Source organism: Mycteria americana, chromosome 1 (assembly GCF_035582795.1).
Source record: "Mycteria americana isolate JAX WOST 10 ecotype Jacksonville Zoo and Gardens chromosome 1, USCA_MyAme_1.0, whole genome shotgun sequence".
NCBI classification, from domain to species: Eukaryota; Metazoa; Chordata; class Aves; order Ciconiiformes; family Ciconiidae; genus Mycteria; species Mycteria americana.
This window is the reverse complement of record NC_134365.1, coordinates 69,377,892-69,399,657: the sequence shown is the minus strand read 5'-3', so window position 1 is coordinate 69,399,657 and position 21,766 is coordinate 69,377,892. Positions and strand designations below refer to the sequence as shown.

General features: G+C 55.4%; 2 protein-coding genes, 1 long non-coding RNA gene and 1 pseudogene across 3 annotated transcripts in view; 2 read left to right on the top strand and 2 right to left on the bottom strand.

Annotated features, from left to right (window-relative positions):
- The window catches only part of LOC142411134 (voltage-dependent calcium channel subunit alpha-2/delta-4-like), a 125,508-nt gene extending 116,577 nt beyond the window's left edge, over nucleotides 1-8,931 (top strand). Inside the window, exons 33-35 of the mRNA XM_075504488.1 lie at nucleotides 1,000-1,052; nucleotides 2,028-2,083; nucleotides 8,810-8,931. Of these exons, the coding sequence (XP_075360603.1) occupies nucleotides 1,000-1,052; nucleotides 2,028-2,083; nucleotides 8,810-8,931 (231 nt within the window). The remainder of the gene's footprint in view (nucleotides 1-999; nucleotides 1,053-2,027; nucleotides 2,084-8,809) is intronic.
- Nucleotides 140-20,712, bottom strand: LOC142411146 (uncharacterized). The gene is made up of 4 exons (XR_012776129.1): nucleotides 20,609-20,712; nucleotides 8,789-9,117; nucleotides 5,702-6,934; nucleotides 140-3,504 (listed from the first exon to the last, which is right to left on the bottom strand). It is a non-coding gene; the product is annotated as an uncharacterized LOC142411146 (long non-coding RNA).
- LOC142404521 (uncharacterized) lies at nucleotides 3,501-5,274 on the bottom strand (annotated as a pseudogene).
- On the top strand, nucleotides 8,816-14,892 carry LOC142411142 (voltage-dependent calcium channel subunit alpha-2/delta-4-like). The gene is made up of 4 exons (XM_075504516.1): nucleotides 8,816-8,927; nucleotides 12,103-12,220; nucleotides 12,879-12,956; nucleotides 13,694-14,892. The coding sequence occupies exons 2-4, from the start codon at nucleotides 12,104-12,106 to the stop codon at nucleotides 13,778-13,780; spliced, it is 282 nt and encodes a 93-aa protein (XP_075360631.1). The 5' UTR covers nucleotides 8,816-8,927; nucleotide 12,103; the 3' UTR covers nucleotides 13,781-14,892.
- Nucleotides 20,713-21,766: the final 1,054 nt, after the last annotated feature.

Sequence of the window (21,766 nt, the reverse complement as noted above, 5' to 3'; positions counted from 1 at the left end):
AGATAAAATATTGTGATTGCAGTGAAAATATTTGCTTGAGCATATCCTCGAGAATTTTGATTACTGAAAGAAATGTCACAAAATACGAGCTGCCAAAAACCAGGTGAATTGGGAAGAGACTAAAAAGGTGAGCATTCAGCCTTCATCTCTCCCTTTCCCCTCTTAGCAAAACCCTTGAAAAGGAAGAAATCAAGAAAAGTCCATTTTTCATGTGCATCGTTCAGAGGAAAAATCAGTCAAATTCCCAACCATCTATACATTTTACTATTTGCTGACTTATTTTGGTTGAAGATAAGCCAGTTAGCAGTAACGGAACCTTATCTTGTGTCCTGTGACTGCCGCATCTGTTTTGGGTTTGAGGATACGGGCATGATTATGAGAGGGAGAGATGAAAATTAGACATGGTTACCATGAAGAAAAGAAGCAGCAGGATCCTCTGCAGATGAATTGTCCCTGGGACAATGCTGGATTTCCAATTTGTAGCTGAAAAGCAGGAAGATGATAGAAGTCATGCCATCTTGAGGAAAAGCTGGATGAAAGCACAGTTAAGCATAATCAATCAATGGCAGATAATACTAAATCCTGGGCAATGCTGTCGCTTGTCCCAGAAACACCACTTGCTATCAGAATATAAAAGCATCCTAAACTGGTGGTGTCCCATTTAGCTGTGTTTCTCTTCTGCTCTGAGCTCTCAAGGTCGTCCATACTGGAGAGAAATCATCAAGCAATTACATCTTCAAAGTCCTTCATACATTTGCGATAAACTCCCTGACCCTGACGGGGAGGGGGTGAGAAGATATTATTAGTAGCAAGGCAGCTCTGCTGGCTTTTGATGTATTTTGAACATTTTCCAGTGATGCTCAGACCTTGAATTTCCAGCCTGTCTTCAAGAGCTCTGATCAGTGGAGGGAATTGGTCTGAAACGTGGGGTCCTGCATAACAATTTTAAACTCTGACCAGGTCCTTATGGTATTTCTCATCTCTTCTTTTGTTCTCCAGCCAATTTATGCCTTTCTAGCTGCAGTGAAATGGCTGATAAGTGATTTCCTCATGTGAGTACCAAATGATGGGGGTGTTTGGGAGGCTCAGACCAACGGGGACGAGAGCTGAGAAAGCTGCAAGCGGAGGCCCCCGCGTAGGGCATTGCTCTCAGCCTTCTCCTGACATTCAGCTCAGCGCCTTGCTCCTGGGAGACCGAAAGCTATTACTATTCCCATTTTGAGAGGCAGAGGCTCGGAGCGGGTCTGGGATTTACCTGAAGTCACTCAGTACAAAGTGGCGGAGTCAGAAATAGGACTTGGGTCTCCCGGGGCCCCGTGCAGATCCTTGATGCGAAGTCCTCTTGCCTGTCTCCTTTGCCCGTGATGAGCGAATGCGCGCCTTTGCTTCGTGGGGGGCGAAGGCTGAAGGAAGGAAGCCAGGGAGCTCACGTCTGAGTGACAGGCAAGGGAGGAGAGAGGGGAGGCCATGAATCAAGCTCCAGATTCGGGCTCACCTCAAACTGCTGGGCGGAATCGGAGTTCAAGTTCAAATTAGCATGAAAGCGCTGCTGCTCAGCTTGCTGGGTGTGCCAAAGGCAAAGCGTGGAAAAGATCCAGCTCCTAGGGCTTGAGCGTAATTCAGAATAATTCAACGTGATGTGCAGCTACCTCCGTGTAGCCAGTGTACGGGCTCCCTGATGGCCACCCGCGCCTGCTCCTCAGGTGGGTCTCATGGTGACTGAATCCCCTCCCGGCCTCGGGTGCTGCCGTACTCAGTCCTTCCTTCACTGGCAAGGCCCCCAGTGCAGGTAAAAGCCTATTCAGTTATTCCACGGTACAGATCCCATGATACAGAGCTACGCTCTCATCAGGTGGAGAGGAAAGAAAAAAAAAATTAAAAAAAAAAAAACCTCAGACTTCCACTGCCAGCAAATTCATAGTAAACATTTTAGAACTGATACTCGCCAGGCGATGGGGCCATCTCCCTGACACCTGCATCCTTCCAGGCTGCTGAAAAAGCATCCTCTGTTCTTGCTCTTTTGACAGCTTCCTTTTGGAGTTTAACATCAGTAGCTTCTGGCACTCAGACAACTTGGCAGATGGTGAGTACACAAAAGTCCAGCTGCCCCATAGCACGTGAGTGTTACAGCCGCTGGTGGCAGAAGAAGCTGTACAGGGAAGCCTGGCCTCATGTGAGGAGCCCACCATCTGCCCCGCCACCTCTCCCTCCATGGACCCTGGAATCCAGCTTCCAGGTCCCACCGTCGCCCCATCTCCCCCGACTCCCGCCCCCATTTCAGGCTGCCACAGCACCAGGGCAGTCAGGGTGAGGTGTGTACGGCTCAGAGCACGCTGCTTGCTTTCTTCAGGGTAGCTGCTGGGGTGGGGGAGGCTCTTCTTTCCAAGGACCCCCACCCTACGTGCAGTCGGATGAGAGAGACCGTCAGCTGCAAAGCCCTTCAGTTGGAAGGACTCCCTTCCAGTCTTTCCTGAAGGTGGGCTACAGGACAGAGCAGGGCTGGCGCAGCAGGCTCTCCAGAGCCTAGCAGGCGTCCCAGGAAGCTAGCCAGAAATCTGTAAGGTTCAATAACACATGGAGGGTCTTCATTTGCCCACTGGACCCTCTCTGGAAGAGAGAAGGTGATGGCACACGGTATTGCACAGCAGCTGAGTGCAGCAGAAGCGTACATCTGGGTTGAAATCCAGTGACCTGCCCTGCAGCTGCAGTGCTGCCTGCTAAAAACATCCCGGGAGTCTCTGCAGTCCCATCCCTGCCCCACAGGCAGGGGGGATGTTAATGGTCCTGAGGTGACCCGAAGTGCTCTGCGCAGCCACCTAGGTGCCTTTATTACAGCCTCACTAATTATTCAGCGCTACTGGTGCTTTTAGTGGAGACAGTGGTACCTTCCCTGCTAACTGTGGGGCTGGCACTTCTGCACTGAACTCTCCTGGTGTAATGGGGAAACAGCCGTTTTTAGAAAGCAAAATTTCCTTTAGTCAGAGAACCAGCCCAATGTCTGGGTACTGTTTAGGTCCCGCTCACCTCCTCCAAAAAGGATCGCCAGAGAGGGTGGTAGGAGTTGCAGGTATCCTCTGTGTGGCCCTGGCTGCTGCTTAGCACACATCAGGATAACGGGAGTGGCCCCACGCAGAAATCGGTGGGGAAGAGTCAGAGGAGCAAGTGCAGTACCTGTGGCAATGCAGGAGGGACTGCTCTTTCTGGAGGACAGACAAACCTGGTGTTCCTGCAGGGAGCTGCTGTGGATGCTAAATGGCTGCAGTTTGATTTAGTCTTTCCTTGAGGAGATGTGAGAAAAAGGGAGGAAGGTTCTCGCTGCTGCCCTGCTCATGGCCATTTCCTTTTGTGCTTTCTTCATCTCTCTCCTGCATCACCTCCATGGCTGCTGTGTGCAAATTCATCTCTTCGCTGTGCTGCCATCATGCGAAACTGTCACGTGGCTCCATCTTCACTGTGTGTCTGTGTGTGTCATGCGACTTTTCCAGCCAAGGCTGTCTTCCACCACTGTAAGTAGAACCACTTAGCAGTGAAAAGAGGAGGATTTAGCTAGAAATCCCAGGCTAGGAAAGACTTTTTTCCACCTTTTGGACAATGGGGAACTTGCAGAAAGGTGTGACAGGGACAAGGCAGTGCCTGGCTCAACTTCCCTGCGCTGCAAAGAAGCAAGCGATGCTGTTGCTCATTTAGCTGGCCGAGCTGGTGATTGAAGGTCTGTTACTGAGAAGTCAATAAAAGAAGGAACACGCCAGCCTCCCCAGCGGCTGCAGGCACAGACAAAACCATCACTTGTTACTATGGCATAGATGGGCCTGTAGCCTGTGTACCAGGGCATGTCCTTAAGGCACTGTGGTTCCCAGCTGCCCTGTTCTTTTCAGCCGTTACACCAAAACTAAAGACCAACCCGTGCCTTCTCAAAGGAAAAACTGTACAGGTCTCGTCGACTTCAGTTATTAAGAGGCAACTTAAGTCTTCTTTTCCACACCCCATGGCTTAGCTCCTTATGAATCCCAGCCCAGCTCCAAGATAATGCAGAATTACTTACAAGCAGTTCAGCTGATAAAGTATATGCTCTAGCTCATAATCCACTCCTACAGACTAGTTAGAAATCCCTCCAGACAGAGTCCAGACTGTGGCTGAGTTTCTATCTCCCTGCTTCCATATCTAGCTTGTATTCACCGATTTGCTCTCTGCCCAGCAAGACGTATGTGTGAGACAGAGATAGAGAAATAGAGACAGTTGGAATGTGTCCTACTGTATGAAGAAGAGGAAGAGAAAGAGAGGGTGACTACCGATGAAAAAAATGAGTGTCCGTGTGTCGGGGGGAGAAGCGGGGTGGAAGAATACTACTGGGGCTGGAAGAAATGGATTGCACATGTTGTTAAGAAGGGGCTGTAGATTTTTGCCAGAGATGTTAACGTTTTCTTGACTGCGTGCCAAGGCTGGTGTATGCAAAAAGTATGTGAGAGAGAAACTGAGCACACATTTATTCAGGGATATGTGCAGAGGAATTAATGGTCGGGGATCTAATGCCTGACTGTGCACCTCTGGCTCTGCAGCACTGAGCCTGTTTCTGCTTCCCAAGTTCTCTTGCTTTCTGGGAAGGTGAGACTTGCCGTTGGAATATGGGCATGATGTATTCAGACTGCACTCATCATGCAAATCTGCTTTTCAGAGGTGGTGAGAAGACATATTTGCTTCCACAGATTTTTTCACTGCTCTCAGCATCTCATTCCTCTCTGTGTTTGTAAGGGCTTCTGCTTTTATGGACATCACCACAGGTTTGAAAGCCTTTCATTAAGCCAAAAATACTTCCAGCCAAGGCATGCAGCCTAGAAAGGACTATTTCTAGTATTCTGTAGCTCAGAAAACTTTCTTTTTAACTGCACGGTAATGTACACCGAGGATATTTTACAAGATAATTGATTAAATTCTGTGGTTTGTGTTTGTAACTTAAGCGGCAGATTTTGTCTCGTGTCCCAGAGTAAATCCACTGATTTGGGTGCAGTTATCCATGATTTCTGCTGGTGGGAAAGCGTTCACAATCTGGGCTGTATAGTTCATAACAAGGCGCAGCGGCTGCCTTTGCTACTCAGAAGGATTGGTTGCCAAATGTCTGACAAAGTCTTTCTGGAAGTGCAGATGGTAGCAACGACAGCTTGGAATTAACTCACTCTTTGCTATAAAGTTTGCAATTTGTTATCAGCTCCTCTGACTGTTTACTAATCCCTGGCCACCAGACTCTCAGAGCGCTGATAACGTTTTGATGTCCAGCATGTGCGTGCAGAGGCTCAGCCCAAGCGTTTTGCTGATGAGGTACACGCTACTGGGCTCCTCTGAACTTCTCAATACTGCTGCGGCTGCGTTGCTTCCAAGCAAATTAAGTGGCGGTAGGCTTAAGCATAATCTCTGTCATAGGTCTTGTCTCTGTGCAGAAGTTAGGAGATTTGAAAGTGGCTTCTTTTCATTTAGCCTGTGCCAAGAAACTGATTTAAGATGGTCTGTGCGGGGGACTTGTGCCAATTTAGCACAGTTTAAAAATACAGCTTGGTGCACGTGATGAGGTTAACCCAGAGCAAGTCAAATTGCAGATGTTCATGAAAGACTCCAAACAGAAACGCAACTTCTGTTCGTGACTTAGCCCATACTGCACTGCAAAAGTGCCCCTGAAGGGACTAAACCCGCTGCACTTCCCACCGCTTACCTCCAGATGCACGGGCTGCTCCCGTGAGTGCCACCACGGCGCAGTTTGGCCCGGGATTGCTGCTTAAGTGTTGCCTCTCTGGTCCTGCGTCCAGAGCTGAGGTACAGCTCTTGCCCGTGTGGGTCAGGCCAGCAAGCAGTGCTGGTCGGCACTGGCACAGGGTGCAGCTTTATCCTGGGCGTGGATCGCGCAGGCTCTTTAGTTGCCTTTCCCCTTGAGGCCCAGTTCTCCAAGCCCGAGTCCAGCACAATGGCCCTGGTTCAACGCTGGCTGAGGCTGACAGGCCTCAAATCTCCTTCCATCCTGTATCTTCCAAGCTGATGGTCTGATTCACCCCCTCCCTGCACCCCATTCTTCACACCACTGGTTTTTATATGGCTTTAACTCCATCCACTTTGACGACACTATATCAGGAACCTGGAGCTAGTAGAGAATGTCATTCTTTGCCAGGGACGGGGGAAAAATGAGGACCTGGATGAAGTCTGTGCTATGTCAGGACCCTTTGCCACTCCTGACATGAGCCATACGCTAAATTCTTGCAAGCAGTTGTGCCACAACTTTATCAGGTCACCTTTGTGGTCATCACAGATGTTCTTCTGAGCAAGCACGGTCCATCGCCAGCAGCTGTGCTGCGGTGACAGCACTGGTCACTCAGTGCTGCAAATCCGGGGGTAACACAACGGGACTGTGACAGTTCATTGCTGAGGGACCAATGCATGGTCTTGCCACAAAGCGTGTCCCTGAGAAGGTCTGTCCCTGGCCCAGACTACGACAGTCTGGCCGCCTGTTTCAGAGTTTGGAGCTGTTTTCCCAGCCACTAGTACAGTGAATTAAGGCTGAAGGAAAGGGCTTCCACTCCGTTCCTCACGCTCCTTTAGTCCATCAGGGATTTCACTGGCCAGAATACAGTTGCCAGCGCTGGAGCTGGTCTGAGCTGGAAAGCGTTTGCAGCTTCTCTCCTTTCAGCATAAATGGGGATATTCTGGGTGTTTCATCAGAAATGTCTAAGCCTTTGAAATTCACCCCAGTAATAGGGTCTTCTACTGCTCATCCCGAATGTCCTCGGGACTGTTCGTCGCCGTGACAGGTACCAGTCAGAGGCATTCTCCATTAGCAAAAATGGGAGAGGCTTTTCCGTGCTTCTGCAGTGTGGGGTTTGCACAGAGGTTATGGCGAATGGTGACGGAGCACAGGCAGGCAGCTCCTGGCTGGCGGCAGAGTTGCTGCCGGACCCTGAAACGACGAGTTCAGTTGATTAATTTAGTGTGAATCCAGGGTGAATACAGAACAAGGCATCATGCTGAAATCAAGCCCTGTGTGCTTTTGGATCTGTGCAAAATGAACGTAACCGTGATACCAAAAGGTGGGTCCCACCGTCTGGGAGGATTTAAGTAGGAGGCTGCCTCGTGCGTGACATTTTTAGAGAGTTAAGAAGAAAAGCACGAGGCACAACTACGGGGGGCTCTGGACTGCAGGGAGGTGTTTGAGTACCCGTCATATTCACCTGGGAAGGCATTACAGGGGAGATTGGGCTGCAGCTCCTGGCTCTTAAATGGATGTCTTGTGTCGCTGGATCACCGTGGAGGAGAGAAAAATCAGAGAAAATCATGCGGCTTTTCTCTCTCTCACGTAATCCACATTGTTTAGACAGCAAGCTCTGCGGGGTGGTGCCTGCCTCTTTCTGTGTGCTCCGGCAGCGTTAGGGGAGAGGAGACCGTAGCTCTCAGTGAGGGTTGTACAGTGATGCAAATTACCCATCAGGATCATGGATGCCCTCTTGGTGCCTTCCTACCATACATTTACTGATTAAAACCCATGTTGCTGCATTTTTCTATAAATCTTCAGTGCCGCTGCTGCAAGGGATAAGCTGGTTGTCCTCCACATCGGAAGGACTCTCTTCTCTGTCCGTCCCCCCCGGCAGGGCTGCCGGCAGCCGCTGTGTGGGCGGAGGGCTGCGGAGCGAGTCTTTTGTGCTCAGACCCAAAGCTGCTGTAGAAACCATTTCTCATACTTGTTGTTGGCTGAGCCGCAACCACCTCTCCCCTAGCAACAAAGCCTCGCTTTTCCACCGTCGACATTCCCCTGTGTCTTACAGAGGCAGGCACTGGCTTTGCTACCTCCAACTGCAGAAAATAATTGCCAGAAGGGCCCAAGGCAGTAGTTTCAGGCAAGGCAGCCTTTGCCCAACTCCTAGAAAGGCTGCCCTTGCTTCTCGAGGGAGGCTCAGTAAGGCGGTTCAGCTCCCCCTCATCCCCAAATTAGTTTGGGAGTCCCACAGAGTGTGACTGATGAGCGATGGAGCAGCTGCTCCCTACCTCTGCGGCGGATGGCTCCCTCCAGGAGCCAGCGCCACGCGTCAGCTGGGTCTCTGCTGGTCCTCGAGAGCCGTCATCCGCGTCCCTGTGGTCTCAGGCCAGATCTCTTTGCTGGCAGTGTTTTCTTTTTTATGTGACACGTATTCGCCCCCTCAAATTGCCTCCTGTGGGCTCGCTCTGAAATGTCAGAGGGCTCAGGAAGGATCAGCGGTTGACGGAGAACCCCACCACAGACACAGAGGGTCCCTGTAGGGGCAGATCCCGCAGCACGGGCACTGAGGACCAGCCCAGTCGCAGCTTTGAATGTTTAAAAAAAGTGCGTGAACCAGGGCTGGATTAGGCGGGAGGGACTTTATTGACGCTGCTGGTTCGGTAGAGCCCCCACCTCCTTTGAACACGGGGTGCTAGTGCCCGAATGCTCCTGCGTAGCTGGCCGCGGGGTCCCTGGGGTGCCGTGGCCACTGCGGCCCCACGGCTGTGTCTTCAGCAGGGCAGGGTCCAGGCTTGCTTCAGGGAGGCGAGTGGGAATATTGGGCACATTTCTCACATAGGCCGGTTTTCCCACACCACCTAGTGGGACCAGGGATCACTGCCTGGCTGCTTTCTGCAGCATCTCCTTCCCCTTCTTCTCTGGTAGGCACCCGCTCTTGGCCACTGCCGGGGGGCGGGGAGGGGGACGCAGGGCTGCTGCTCCAACCTACATCGCTAGTCTTAAATGCTTCCATCTCAGTGCAGACCGCTCCGATGTGATCCTCTGCCCTTCACTTCTCACCTTGTCTCCTTACCATCGCAGCTCACAAGCACAAGAAGCACGACACCTTGCAGCCCTGCGACACCGAGTACCCCGTTTTTGTGTACGAGCCGGCCATCAAGGAGACCAACGGGCTGATTGAGTGCGGAGATTGCCAAAAGTAAGGATTGCAGCTTCCCTTTCATTTGGGGCCTTGTGCACCTATCCCCAGGTTGTGACAGCACGCGAGCCTCATCACGGAGCCCACCGGTGATGGCAGTGACTTGAGAAGAGTCGCCTGCCGCTGTGCCCACCGCGTGGCCACCGCCGCATCCACAGCTCTGGACACAGAGCAGAGCTAAACAGCCATGCTGGACAACGAGGAGGTGAAATGACCAAGTTACAACTTATCGGTAAAAGAGAAAAAAAAAATTAAAACTTCTGTTAATAAGCAGAGGTGGCTGTAGAATGAGGGAAAGAGCATTTAAATAGGTATGTATCTTTCCATTCCACAGATTTCAGAAAGGAACCTCTTCTGTTTTTTCACGTTTCTGGCAAAAGTTTTCACCTTAGAAAATTTTCCTTTTTGCAGTGCTTTCGGCTTTCCTGTTTCTTTTTATATTTTTCCCTCTTTTCTGTTTTTCTACAAAAAAAAAAAAAAAGCAGGGAGGGGGATAAAGAAAAAGTGTTAAACTGAAAGAAATGAAAACACAGGTCCACTTTTTTATTTTCCATTTTCATTTTAAGAGAATTAACAGTCCAAAATAACAGAAAAGTCATTGTGAAAAGAGGCCATTTTCAGCGGTTGCATAGTGCCATCAGCAATCACATGCGGAAAGGTGACAGAAGAATGAATTTCCACTGGTCCAGCTTTTCCTAACATGAGGTGTCCAAACAGATCTGACTGGAATCACTCTTAAAAAAAAAAAAAAAAAACACCAAAATCCTACCTAGTGTGACTTCAGCCTTGGACCAACTGCAGGAAAGACTTAAAGGTCAGAAAAACAGCCTGCGCTACTCAGCATGACTTTAGGAAAACCAGGCCTTGCCAAACATTGTTTTAGAAGAAGCGATTGCAGATTTGGTGACAACAAGGTATTGTGTAGGTGCAATAAGCTCTGGGTAGGAGCTCTGCAGAGGAGCTGCATGCCCCAAACTGACCTGGTTGTGCCTTGGGCTGTTGCTGCAGAGGTTTCTGCCACTGACACAGCCTGGGGCTGACCCCTCCTTGATGGAACCCAGCACCCACCCACCCACCCTGGGAAAGTTGGCAGAGGTTTCCGCCATGGGTATTTTGTACTGTGGTGGTTACAGCAACCCCCCGGGTGGTGGGAAGTAGGGACGGGGTTGAATGATCTCAGGGTGATGAGCCCAAACACTGTGTCTCCTGCTGCCCAGCCCTCTTGAGTCACTGCCTTATGGTATAAGGGGGGGAGGCAGCACCTTGTCAGCTCCATCAGCAGCAGCCCCCGAGTTCTGCTCAGCTCTGTAGTTACAGGCGCAGGACTGGATTGCAGCCTCTGGATACTGGGCACATCACTTTCACGTTCGGGAGAGACACGTGCCCCGACACGGGCTCTGTGGAGCATTAGACAGTGGCCCACTGGGGCGTGCAGGCTTTCCCCATCACGTTTCGCAAGCCCAGGTGGTTCCCAGTGGAGTGAGGATAGGCTGGGTGCTCCATCCTGGGCAAAAAGTTGGCTTGCGGATTGGTGCATGGGGCACCTCTCTCTTGGTTACAGAATTTGTGCGTGGGTTAAAAATCTGCTTGTCAAAGCTCCCAGAGCAGTCATCAGCCAGGAATACTAATGAAATGGTGCGCTGCAGTGTGTGACATTCAACACCTCTAAAAGTGAATACAGAAATCCCTGGAGGCTAGAAGGCGGAAAGACTAGGTGGTGAATAACCAGGGAGACAGGGCCGTCCTCCAGTTGCAGTCAGGTTGGTCCGTGCAGTGGGCACACCGCCACAAGCCTGTATTTCTAATCCAGAAGCCCTCTCCCTCGGCCGAGAGGTGGTTAGCAGGACCGGGAGCACGCAGAGCCACGTACCAGCCGCAGCGTTGCAGCCCTGCCACCAGTGCAGGCACGCCAAGCCCACCGTCCCTGGCCTTCCCTGCGCCCAGCGGCCCCAGCCCAGCCTGCAGGCTCCTTGCCAGGGCTGTAGGGTGCCCGGCGGCAGCACAGCCTGCCAGCAGGCAGTGGAGAACGGCAGCGTGGGCAGCTCAGCCTTGCTTCGGCTGGCTGCAGCCTCCGCGCTGGCAGAGGGCAGGCAATGCCTGCAAGGCATGGGGCGGGGGGATGGCGCAGGCTGGTGAGATGCCCAGACACGCACAGCGCCTTGCGGTGACACCGGCGTGCGTACGCTCGGACACGCACCCCCGCCACACCCGCGCTCGCCCAGGGGTGCGGCAGACGTGCACGTGCCGGTGTGCAAACCCACGGTCACAGGCGCACGCGGCCTCGTGAGCACGGCAACGTGGCTGAGCTGCCCACGCGCGTGCACGTGCGCACGCACTCACGCACAAAACCCTGCACGCAGCTGAAACGCCTGCCTGCCCCCATCCTGCGCTGCCCACACGAGCCCTCGCCGCCTGCACAACCAGGCAGCGGTGCTTCTGCAAGCCCTCGCGTGCACGTCCTCGGGCAAACGCTTGCATCTGGACACAGCCTTGCTGGCACGCGCCTGGGCTCGTAACCGGACCTTTCTGTAGTCTGCTTGCCCAACGGGGAGGGGAAGAGACAGGCAAACTTGTGGCTGCAAAGTGAAGCTGCATGTTTTTTGTGGCAGTAGGCAAGACCACGCACCAGTTGGTCAGTCCCATCACACCAACGTAATGTGCGGTGCTACTGGGATCCTCCATTTCTCACTCCAGTAACAAGGAATTTAGCAAAACTCTGCCCCTCGCAGGACTGCATAGTACATACAGCCTTGCGTTGTGTAAACACATGCATAAATATATGTTGAATGGCATTGGCACACCTCTGGATGAAACCAGGCCTTCTCAAGTGTCATCTGCTGTGACATGCTGCCACTTTGGAGAGGGCTTGTGTTGGGCTTTGGTCGTTGGTTGGTATTTTTGGTTGGTTGGGTGGGTTTTCGGTTTGATTTTGGCTTTTGTGCCTAGCGTGGAGTTGTAAATCTGAGCCGGTTCAGAGCTTCCGGAGGCCAAAAAGGTGTACGTCCCCGGTGCGCACGGCTGCTCGCTGTGTCTCTCCTGCTTCCTGCTGACATCCCGTTTCCAATAATCTGTTTTCTCTGGATTTCTTTGCTGTGGGCCAGGTGGTGCCGGGGCAGCTACTCTGGCTTTGCAATGGGAGGGATGTGCTTTCTCCCGCCCGCTCTTTTCTTCGCAGGATGTTTGTGGCGCAGCAGATCGCCAGCAGTAACCTCCTGCTCCTCGTCACAGATGCCGCCTGCGACTGCAGCATCTTCCCACCCGTCCTGCTGGATGTGAAGGAGGTCAAATATATCCTTCCATGCACAGCAGGGATGCACAGCTCCACAGGCCCTTTCGTCTCCATGTTTGCTAGGGTGGAAAACCTGCTCCCACGACAATTGCCATGGGGGTGGAGGGCATGGCCTGACCCGTGGGAAGCCAGGGAGAGAGGCACAGAGCAGGCAGGGTTGCATTGTGGTGGAGAGGAGGTAACAGTCCTGCCCTCCAGCCCCCAAGAGGAAGCCAGCCTCCACCGGCCAGGCTGTCAGAGGCACTGTACGAGGGTGAAGGTGGGACAGGCCAGGAGAAAGGGTCAGTGGTGGGGTGGGCACCGCTCGGCTGGCTCCCCGACACTGCTCCCAGGTGCTTCTGTAACCCATCCCTGCTGGGTCCTCATCCCTCGCTCCTCGTAAGGGCGGTGACGTGGTGCAGCTTGTCACCGTGAAGCTGAGCCCTCTCCATGCATTGTGGCCACTTTCAGCTGCCTGTCGTTCCTTGCCACCTTCTGGCGCTTGGAGATGTCTCCAGCCCGTGCAGGGTGACCTTGCCCTTCCCTTGTCCTCCCCGCTCTGTCTCCCAGGCTGTGCAGTTACACCTAGACGACTTGCATCAGGGCCCCGGGGGTCTGTGCGGTGCTCACCGCCCTTTTCCTTGCCTGCCACTGCCAGCGTCCTTAACAGCCTCGCACATAACGCTTCAGTGAAGTGTGAACGAATGCGGTCCCAGAAGCTGAGGCGGCGGCCGGACACGTGCCATGCGTTTCACCCTGAGGTACCCCAGGGCAGCACGGGGAGGGAGGGAGAGAACGCGGCTGGGTTTCACCATGGGCACGCCTGTGCCCAAGCACGCGTCTCCTCTTGCACCCCTGCGTTGTGTGTATCACGTGCCCAGCCCGCTGGCTGGACCCAGACACAGCCGTGTGACTCCCCAAGGGGCTTCCTAGCAGGAGACCCTAGCAGGGTCATGCTGGGACGGGCTTGAGATCAGACATCACAGGGTTGCTGGGTTTCTTTGGGGGTTCACCTGCTGGGAGAGCCCCGATTCCTGTAACCTGCCCTTGTGACCGGGGCTCGGTGCAGCAGCAGGCAGCTCTCCCGCCTGCTGGGCTGGCAGGAGCGTGGCCCGGGCACCTTCGCACAGCGTGGGAGGCAGCCCAGCTGCCTGTCCCTGCCCCGTGGGGCCAGGAGCAGGCACAGTGGCCTGCTCGTGGGCAGGAGACTCTGGAAGGAGCTGCAGGAGGGATGTGCAGGCACGAGCCGCTCCTGCTGCAACCTCCGAGGCTGAGGGATGGGTTTCAGGGCGTGGGGCAGAGTATGGCGAAAGCCGAGGAAGCAAGCGGCTTCCTAGCTCGCAGGTGGCCACCATGGCCCACGGGCATCAAACCAGTCCCTTCCTTTGCCCCTGGTGATCCTGCTGGCCGCAGGCAAAGGTGAGGGGCGGGCTCCCTTCCCTCTGCCAGCGGCCACCCTGGCAGTAAGCAAGCTGACGCCTTCTCTCCCATCTCCCAGGAAAATGCCCAAGATTGCGGTGGTGCTGCCGAGGTCTCCATCTCGCCGACGCTGCTCCTCCTGCCCTTGGCGCTGCTCCTGTGGTGACGCTGCCTGCCACGGTGACGCTGCCTGCAACGGTGATGCTGCCTGCAACGCGCCTTACGCGGGAGAGACCCCGGAGGACAGGGCTGCCGCTGGCTGGAGCGGTGGGAGGGGAGGAGGTGGGGGCACAGGCCGTTCTGGGACGCCCGCTGCGACTCCTCGAGGACATGAGCTGATAATGACACGGCACAGCACATCCTGCATCCTTCAGCACAAGGTCCAGCGTGGTGCCGATGGTGGAAGCTGCTCCCTCCTCGAAAGCCTGCAGCAAAAGGCCTGTGCGAGGACCGGCAGGGTCGGCTCCCGGCACACCACCTACTGAGCTGCTCCTCCCGGCCATCAGCTCCCAGGACGGCCGAGGTCATTGGCACGGCTTGGATTTCACCATCACCTTGCCTCCCTCGGGGCCACTTTGGGACAGTTGGCCCCAGGAGGCAGAGGGCTCGGTGAGGCAGATCTGGCCTTAGGAAAGCAGGACGGGCGGGGATGCTGTCTGCCTGTCCTTTGGTGGGAGCCGCTGGGATTTTGAGCACCCGGGATCAGAGCAGCCCAGGCACAGCCCTGCCAGAACAGGGCCCTCAGTGGTTCCCAGCAGGGAGGCAGCATCTTGGGGGCCTTGGGGGTGGTCCTCAACCAGGATCCCAGGGCCAGGACATGGCGCCTAACCTGAACTGCACCGATGTAACACGCAACCAGACGATGGGAAGTAGCACGGCTTCACTACTTAGCTGCAGCTACACCAGCTCTGCCAAGGAGACCCCCTCCTAACACTGCTAGCACAGCATCCAGGTTCTTGTCTAGATGTGGACTTACCTCTAGGAAGGGTTTATGTATGACCCACCAAAGAGGGGGTATGTTCCCCGCTGCCTGCTAGTTTCACTGCAGAAGCAGCTAAGAAACGGGCACTTTTCCCCTCGGAGCAGCACTGCCCTGCTCATCAAAGCTGCCCTTGGTTGTTCCAGGGCGAGCAGCCCCCTGCCCTGAGCCTGGTGTTCCTGGCTGGTGGGCATGGGCCATTTCTCACAGAGCTTTATGGACGATGGGTGGGGAGCACCCCTCTTTCCTTCTTTTTTGTATGAACTGCTCCATACCATCTCGTTAAAAACAAATATATGGCATATTTTAAATAGATACCTAAGCTTCAGCATGTCATGTTTGGTGCTAATCGCAGCCCTACACTACATCCCAGAAACCCCTCTCCCCGCCGAACCTGCGGGGACAGGGTGTGGGTGGAGGGACTGCAAACAGAGCTGTGGTGGCCTGGCCATCAGAGATGTGCCGCAACTCATGGGGACGCCAAGGAGTGCTCCTGGTCGCTGCACTGTTGTTTTTACCAGAGCTACAGGAAGATGAGTCTCTGGCCACGTAGCGGGCGCTGTGAACCAGCGGCTGCACCACACAGCCCACGGCTCTCTGGTCACCTCTAAGGCAGGGTGGGGGGTCCCAGCACCGGTGGGGTACATGCCAGGGTAGGGATGCCACAGCCGATGGCTACAGAAGGAAACGGGGTCTCACCTTGAGCTCCGCAGCATCCCCGTGTGTAGCCACTCCAGCACCTGTAGGTACGACGTGGTGGCACCAAGGGAGCAGGCTAGCAGGCCAGCAAGGCAGTGCCTTGCCCTGGCCTCCTCTGCCAGGTGGGCCAATTTGGGAGCCCCCTGCACCCCTCTGGGCCCCCTGAGAGCTGTGTGGCTCGTCACACCGAGCTGTCACCTCCTGCACCCGCAGGGCAAGCACCCGCAGCCTCCTCGCTCGCTGCCCGACAAGCAGTGCTGCCTGCGATGCTGCCCTCTGCGCGGGCTGGCCGCGTGGAGCTGCGGGGCTCCGCACCGAGCTCACCAAGCCACCCGCTCCCGCAGCCCCCGCCACCGGGGTTAGACCCACGTGCAGCTCCTGCAAAGGGCAGTTTTATGGGAAAGGGCTTTATCCTCACAGCAGGGCTGTCCCCTTCCCCGCACGAGCAGGAGCCCGCAAACGCATACCGGGTGTGCTAGGGACAGTACGGATGCTGCCCCTCCTGCCACCAGTGTCACCCGAAACTAAGGGGACAGTACTGCTCACAACCAGGTCCTGATGGGGACCTTTCGGGATGGTACAGCTCCTGCTGTGGTGGGTTTTGCCTTGTCAGAGGCTGTGTTAATAGCAAAGAGGAGAGGAACAACTGTGGTACTGGAAGTAAATCTGGAGGTGGAGATGGTTTCCAGGCTTCAGATGCAGTGACCTTATCAGAGCCAAAAGCAGCCAAGGAAGATGAAGGCAGCGTGGAGGGAAAAGGGGACTTCTGTCAAGGCCAAGGAGCTCGGGAGCCACTCACAGAGAGAGGAGCCACCGGCTCAGGGCATCCCCCGCCAGCCGGCACAGCTCCCCCAGCTCCCTGCGCCTGCCCTCAGTGCCTGCCCTCCCGGGGCACTGCTCTCAAGGGTGACCTCCCTGTCAGAAAGGATTAGCAGTCCCATCTCCACTCAGCTTAAAAAAGATATATAAATACACATTGCCCTGCCGCATACGCACCATCTTTCATTTCAGGTGCATTAATCCGCAACAAACATGGTCCCGTAGAGACCTGCACTGAAAGAGTGAAGATGTGAATTATAGCCAGCTAAGTTGCTTCAGCAAGTTTGTGCATAGGTTGTAACTGGAGGCAATAGGGCAGGGGTGAGAAGTGGATTATTTCTTAAGCCAAAAAAATAAGGGTGAAGGTTTGTCCTGACTTAAAACCCGAGCACACGCTGGGAACTGGGCTGCAGAGCCACTCGCACCGTTTGCGCACCGCAGCGTCGAGCTGCTGCAGTGAGAGCAGGATGGATGTCTGCCTCCGTGCAGCCGGCGCTGGGGTGCACCCCGCCAAAGCAAAAGGAGCCGTTCCTGGAGCTGCCGGGGCCTCCGTGCCGGGGCCTCCCCGGGCACCTGCCAGGCAGCAAGAGCTGGGCTGGGGGCCCAGCTGGCCGGTTCGGGGGGGGGGGGGCCCTGTGGGGCTGGCAGCGGATGCCAAGCACTTGCCTCAGCCTGTGTGGCCTCGGTCCCGCAGATCACATCCCATCCTGCCAGCCCGTGCTGCCTCCTCCAGCGCTCACCAGCTGCTCCCCGAGTGCCCCCCGCAGCAAACAGCTCCCCTCCCACCCACGCTGCAGGGCTTGAGCTGGGGATTGCGGCGTGAAACCGGACGGCAACTGATAGTCGGGAGATGCTCTGGTGTGTCTCCAGAGGAGAGTGGCCCCTGCGAGGGGGCGAGGGTAAGGCGTGACCCCACAGCCCCCCGCCACCTGAGCCGAGCCTGCTCTGGGGGTGCCCCGCTCCTGTGGCAGAGCTCCCCAGCCTCTGGCTGCAGGTCCGTGCGGGCAGACGTCTCCTCACGCCCCTCGCTGGGCTGCACCACCTGCTCCCGCTGTGCTTCAGAGAGTGCCCCCACACCTGCGCTCATTGCTCGCCAGGGATATCCTGGGCATCCCCCCTTGCCCACGTCCTGCGCAGGGGGACGGAGGACACCCCAGTGTCTCTGGGAAGCTCCAGCGTTTGGGCGGTGCCAGGTACCCCTCTGCGGGGGACTCCCTGCTGCCTGGGGAGGAGGTGTGATTTACAGACCCGCTGCTGGAGCTGGGACGGCTGGGCTTGCTGCGGGGAGCGAGGAGGAGGGGAGTCTCCCCGGGCCCCCCGCACAGCTGCCCTTGAAACCCCAGGGGGTGTGCTTGGCCACAGCGGCTCCCAGGCCCATGCTGCAGCACACGGTTTTATGAGAGAAGCTCCTGCTTCTGTACGTGAGGTTTCTCTTGGCCATTTATTAGGAAGCAAACACAGCCCTTTTCTTCCCATGGTGCTGCTGATCCACAGTGGGATGAGCTGGTCGCAGGTATGGCTTGCCCTTTTTTTTTTTTTTCCAGCAAAGCAGACCCCAAGCACACCTACCTGTTTCTTGTCTCCAACATCGGGTTAAGCAAATTCCACTGCCTGCTCTGCTTGCCTGGCAAAGATAGCGGCTCACGGCCCTACAGCAAGAGAAAAATCCCTGGGAAGAGCAGCTGCTCCGGCTCCCTATGTCTTCAGCCATGTGCTGGGCACAGCAGATGAAAATAGGTCAGCAAAAGCAAACAGAGATCTGAGGCCGGAGGATCCGACCAGCAGCAGAGAAGCTGTGAGAGGAGCCATCTCTCACTTCCAACAGAGCAGCGTCCCGCTGCCATCCTGATACGGCACTATAAATCACAGCTGTACCTCCTGCAAGATCCCGTCCACCCCTGTAAGCATGCAAACTGTAGGCATTGGCGTTCATTCTGTTAAGGCAAGAGTCGATGGGAGAAAAGTCACAAGCAGTGCTCTGCAGTGAGGGGTGTTCGTCAGATCCACCCGACCACCTCTGGCCGCCGCACAAATCGGGGGCTTCACAAGCCCTAAACCTGCAGCAGGTTTCCTCCCAGGCAGGTGGAGAGGGAGCTGGGAAGGGACCTGAAGTCTCTTCTGTTACACTCCTTACAGGCTTCAGAAACACCCCACTGCAGGCTGAAGTAACCCTGTCCCCCCAAACGCTGTGGTGGGCACCGAGGGCACCGAGCCGCGGGCAGGGACACACACCTCGCACAGCATCGTGTCCGCGTGCCCTCCCTTGACTCATGCCTTGGGACGGAGCAGACAGATGACTACACCTTCGAGTATGACCAGACGGGGATGACTTCATCCTGTAAAACAGCAGGAAAATCAGCCCTGGATTTACAGCAGCTGTTTGCAATTGGGAGCGGGCACAAAAGCAGCAGCTTTTCAGCAGGCTGGCCTGAGTCGACTTATACTTAGCAAGAGCCTGGCACATCGCGGGCTGGGGATGGCAGCGGTCACGGCGAGGAGCCGCATGCTTCAAGCAGGTTAAGGAGGGGGTGCCCTTCTCTGCCACCGCGAAGGACCAGTACCACAGTCTTGCTTGGTTTTATGCGTACCTCTCAAACTCGAGCTCCTCGGAGTATTTTCCAGGATGCTTTTTCTGCTGACGAAGCCCACTGGTACTTCCTGCACAGAAACCCCGTGCTCTCACAGGCCCCTCCTTGAAGGGGAGGGGGGGGGCTGAAGGCAGCCAAATGTGGCACTTGCTTTTGCACAAAGCAATTTTTCAAAAGCGAGTGGGGAAGGAATGTCAGACTCCTGTGTGCTGAGTGCCTCTGTCGCCGGCTGGACCCTGGCTGGAGGGGGTTGCTGCTCCCGTCCCCCCTGGACGCGGGGGAGCTCCCCCATCCCTTGGCGGGGGCTGTTCCCCTGCCCTGCCCCAGCTGCAGGGGCCCTTACGCCACCTCTGCCTGCACCTGAAAGGAGCCTTTACGCCTTCTGTCTCTCAGCCAGCCAACGCCGCTGTCATTACCTCCCGTGACATCAGCCGCAGCAACGCAGCTCGTCATCAGCGCATGACGCAAACTGTAATAGCCCCACTTGAATGCCACCAACCACGTTTCTTCAGTAAATCCCTCGTGGGCCCCGCAGGAAATTACATCAGCTCTTCCTGCTTTGCTTGCTGCTGCTGCTGCTGCCGCCTCACGTTTTGGGCGCCCCGGCACCCCGCCTTTCCCCGAGCAGGCCCCAGCCGGCGGCGGGAGAAGGCTGCGCACCGAGCCCCGTCAGCACACCAGTACACCCCCGTTTGGCTCCACCGGGGCCGGGCAGCCACTGCTGTCCTTCCTGCCGGCGTTGCGAGCGGTGCGTGCGTCGCACAGGGATGCACGCGGGTGCTTCCTCAGCCCTCCTCGAGGAAAGGCTGTGGGGACGGCAGCAGGAGGCTGCCAGCCTTCCCGGAGGCCCTGCCACCCCCCAGCTGTCGCACCAGGGGCTGGCCTCTCACGGGCAGCAGGGACAGGGACAAGGAACCCCCACGCTGGCGAGCGCGAGTACACCGATGCCGTGTTACGTGCTAGCCGAAAACCCAAGCTGCGTTTGCTTGTCTAAATTTCAGCCAGCAGTGGCTTTCTTCAGCGCCACGCAGCCAGCCCCCCCGGCAGCCGGGGCTGGAGCCTGCTGTCACCCCCCTCCTGCCCAGCTCTGAGGGACACAGCATCACTTTCAAAACTGGCAGGAGGCTCCCTGGCAAAGGCAGCAAACCCAGCCCGGCTGCCCCTGTGGGCAGCAATACGGGGGGAGCTGGGCCAGAGCCAGGGCAGAGCCCTGGGCTGGCCACCGCAGCCAGGGAGGTGGTGGCAGCGGCTGCTGCCTCCCGGGAGGGATGGCTTCCCATTTCTCCTTCCCAGCAGCAGCTGCCGCCCCACGGCCCCGGCTGCTGCCCCACGGCCCAGGCTGCTCCTGTTGCAAGCGGATGGGGAGCTGGTGTTGGCTGCAGAGAATGACGACTTCGTTCTCTGCTGGCTGCAGAGAATGACTAGGGGAGCTCGGCTCCAGCCAGCGCTAAGGCAAACCTCAAACCATATGCACAGGTTCGGCACGCTTAGAGACGAAAATAAAAGATAGCTACTGGAGCAGGTTTGGGTGTCATATACATCCGTTATGGAAATGCATCGTTGCTCTGGGAACCCAGCCAGGCACATGATTTTCCCATCTCGTTTACAACTAGACCGGTTCGGTTTTTCTGCCAACTGTGAAGAGCCTCTGTGCCCAGTTGTACCACTACAGAGATGAAGCTGCTAATAAGCAAGATCATCGTGAATCGCCAGTGCAAACAGCTCTCAGCTCAGAAACAGTAATGGCTCTGTTGTTCAGAGTTCAGAACGTGAATTTTACTAGAGAAGAGAGGGGCAAAGGTGAAGCTCCTGGAAATGCCAGAATTAAGACCGAGCAGGCAAACCATCCCCTTGCGCAGGCGTGGGAGCGCCAGGCTCGCGTCCTGCCACCCCTCCCCAAGGAGCCTACCTTCCCGACGGCGAACAAGACGGTGAACAAGGGACCAGTTATGCCACAGTCCTTCCTCTCGCAGCGGCTGAACTCAGCGCTGCCCTGGTGATGCAGGGCAGAAGGTTTCCTCCTGCGTTTTTCCTACGTTGCTCATCGTTAAAATAGCTGAAGATGATCAGGTGTGACGTGCTCGATGTTGCCGTGAGCTCGCGGCCTTCTTCATAAAGACCATATAGACCTAGGAATTAACACACATCTTCTCCAGGGAGCTGATCTTTTCAGGAAACTTCAATCAAAGCGGATCAGTGCTCAGCACTCCTGGAAATCAGCCTGGAGAACTTTGGCTTGGGCGCTCCAGACAAATATAGAAGCACTGACCAGCAGGAGAGTTTGGTTCAAACAAACTGCTTGATACCACACAGGAGGCGGGGGGGGGAACAAACTCAGTTTTGCAGGGAAGCCTCTAATAGCTTTAACTAAACCAAACTCAGCTCCTCCATCCTAATCATACGCTTAATTTATTTCCAGCTCCTTAAAAAGTTAGGCAATGGCCTTAGACATTCACCTTGATTGCAGCACTTTAATCCATACTGAGGACAAGTTCACTCTTAGCAAAGCAAGTGATTCCTGGGAGAGGGCAAAGCACGGCCACAACTACATGCAGAAGAGGTAGGACGTACAATTTCAGCCTGCGCAGGCAACTTTTAAATATCACTCTGCTTTCTGAAAACAGAATAAACCCAAGTCATATTCAAATGTGGCAGCTTTTTTTAGCGTAATTCATGTGTAATCTGATGCCGGCATTCTTCACGATCCTTGAATTTGCTTTGCATTTAAAAAAAAAAAAAATTCATCCTGAGCCCTCAGGCTGTCACAGGTCATTTACTGGAGCTGGCTCTCCTACAAGGCACTGCAAAACATGTATCTTGAGTCAAGTAACTGATAAACAGCACAGCTGTAGACACCCAGACTCAGCGTGAGCCAACACAAGAGGAGGATTAGGCCTATCGTGCCCAGGCGGTTCACAGATGTTTGCTGACAGCCAAGGAGCAGCGATGAAGGAGCAGAATGCCCCACTCCAGGCACAGGCTGTTCCGGTCGGCACCAGCCCCACTCCCCCCCCAGCCAAACCCGACTCCTTCCCACTCCTGCCAGCCCCTGCACACCAGGAACAGA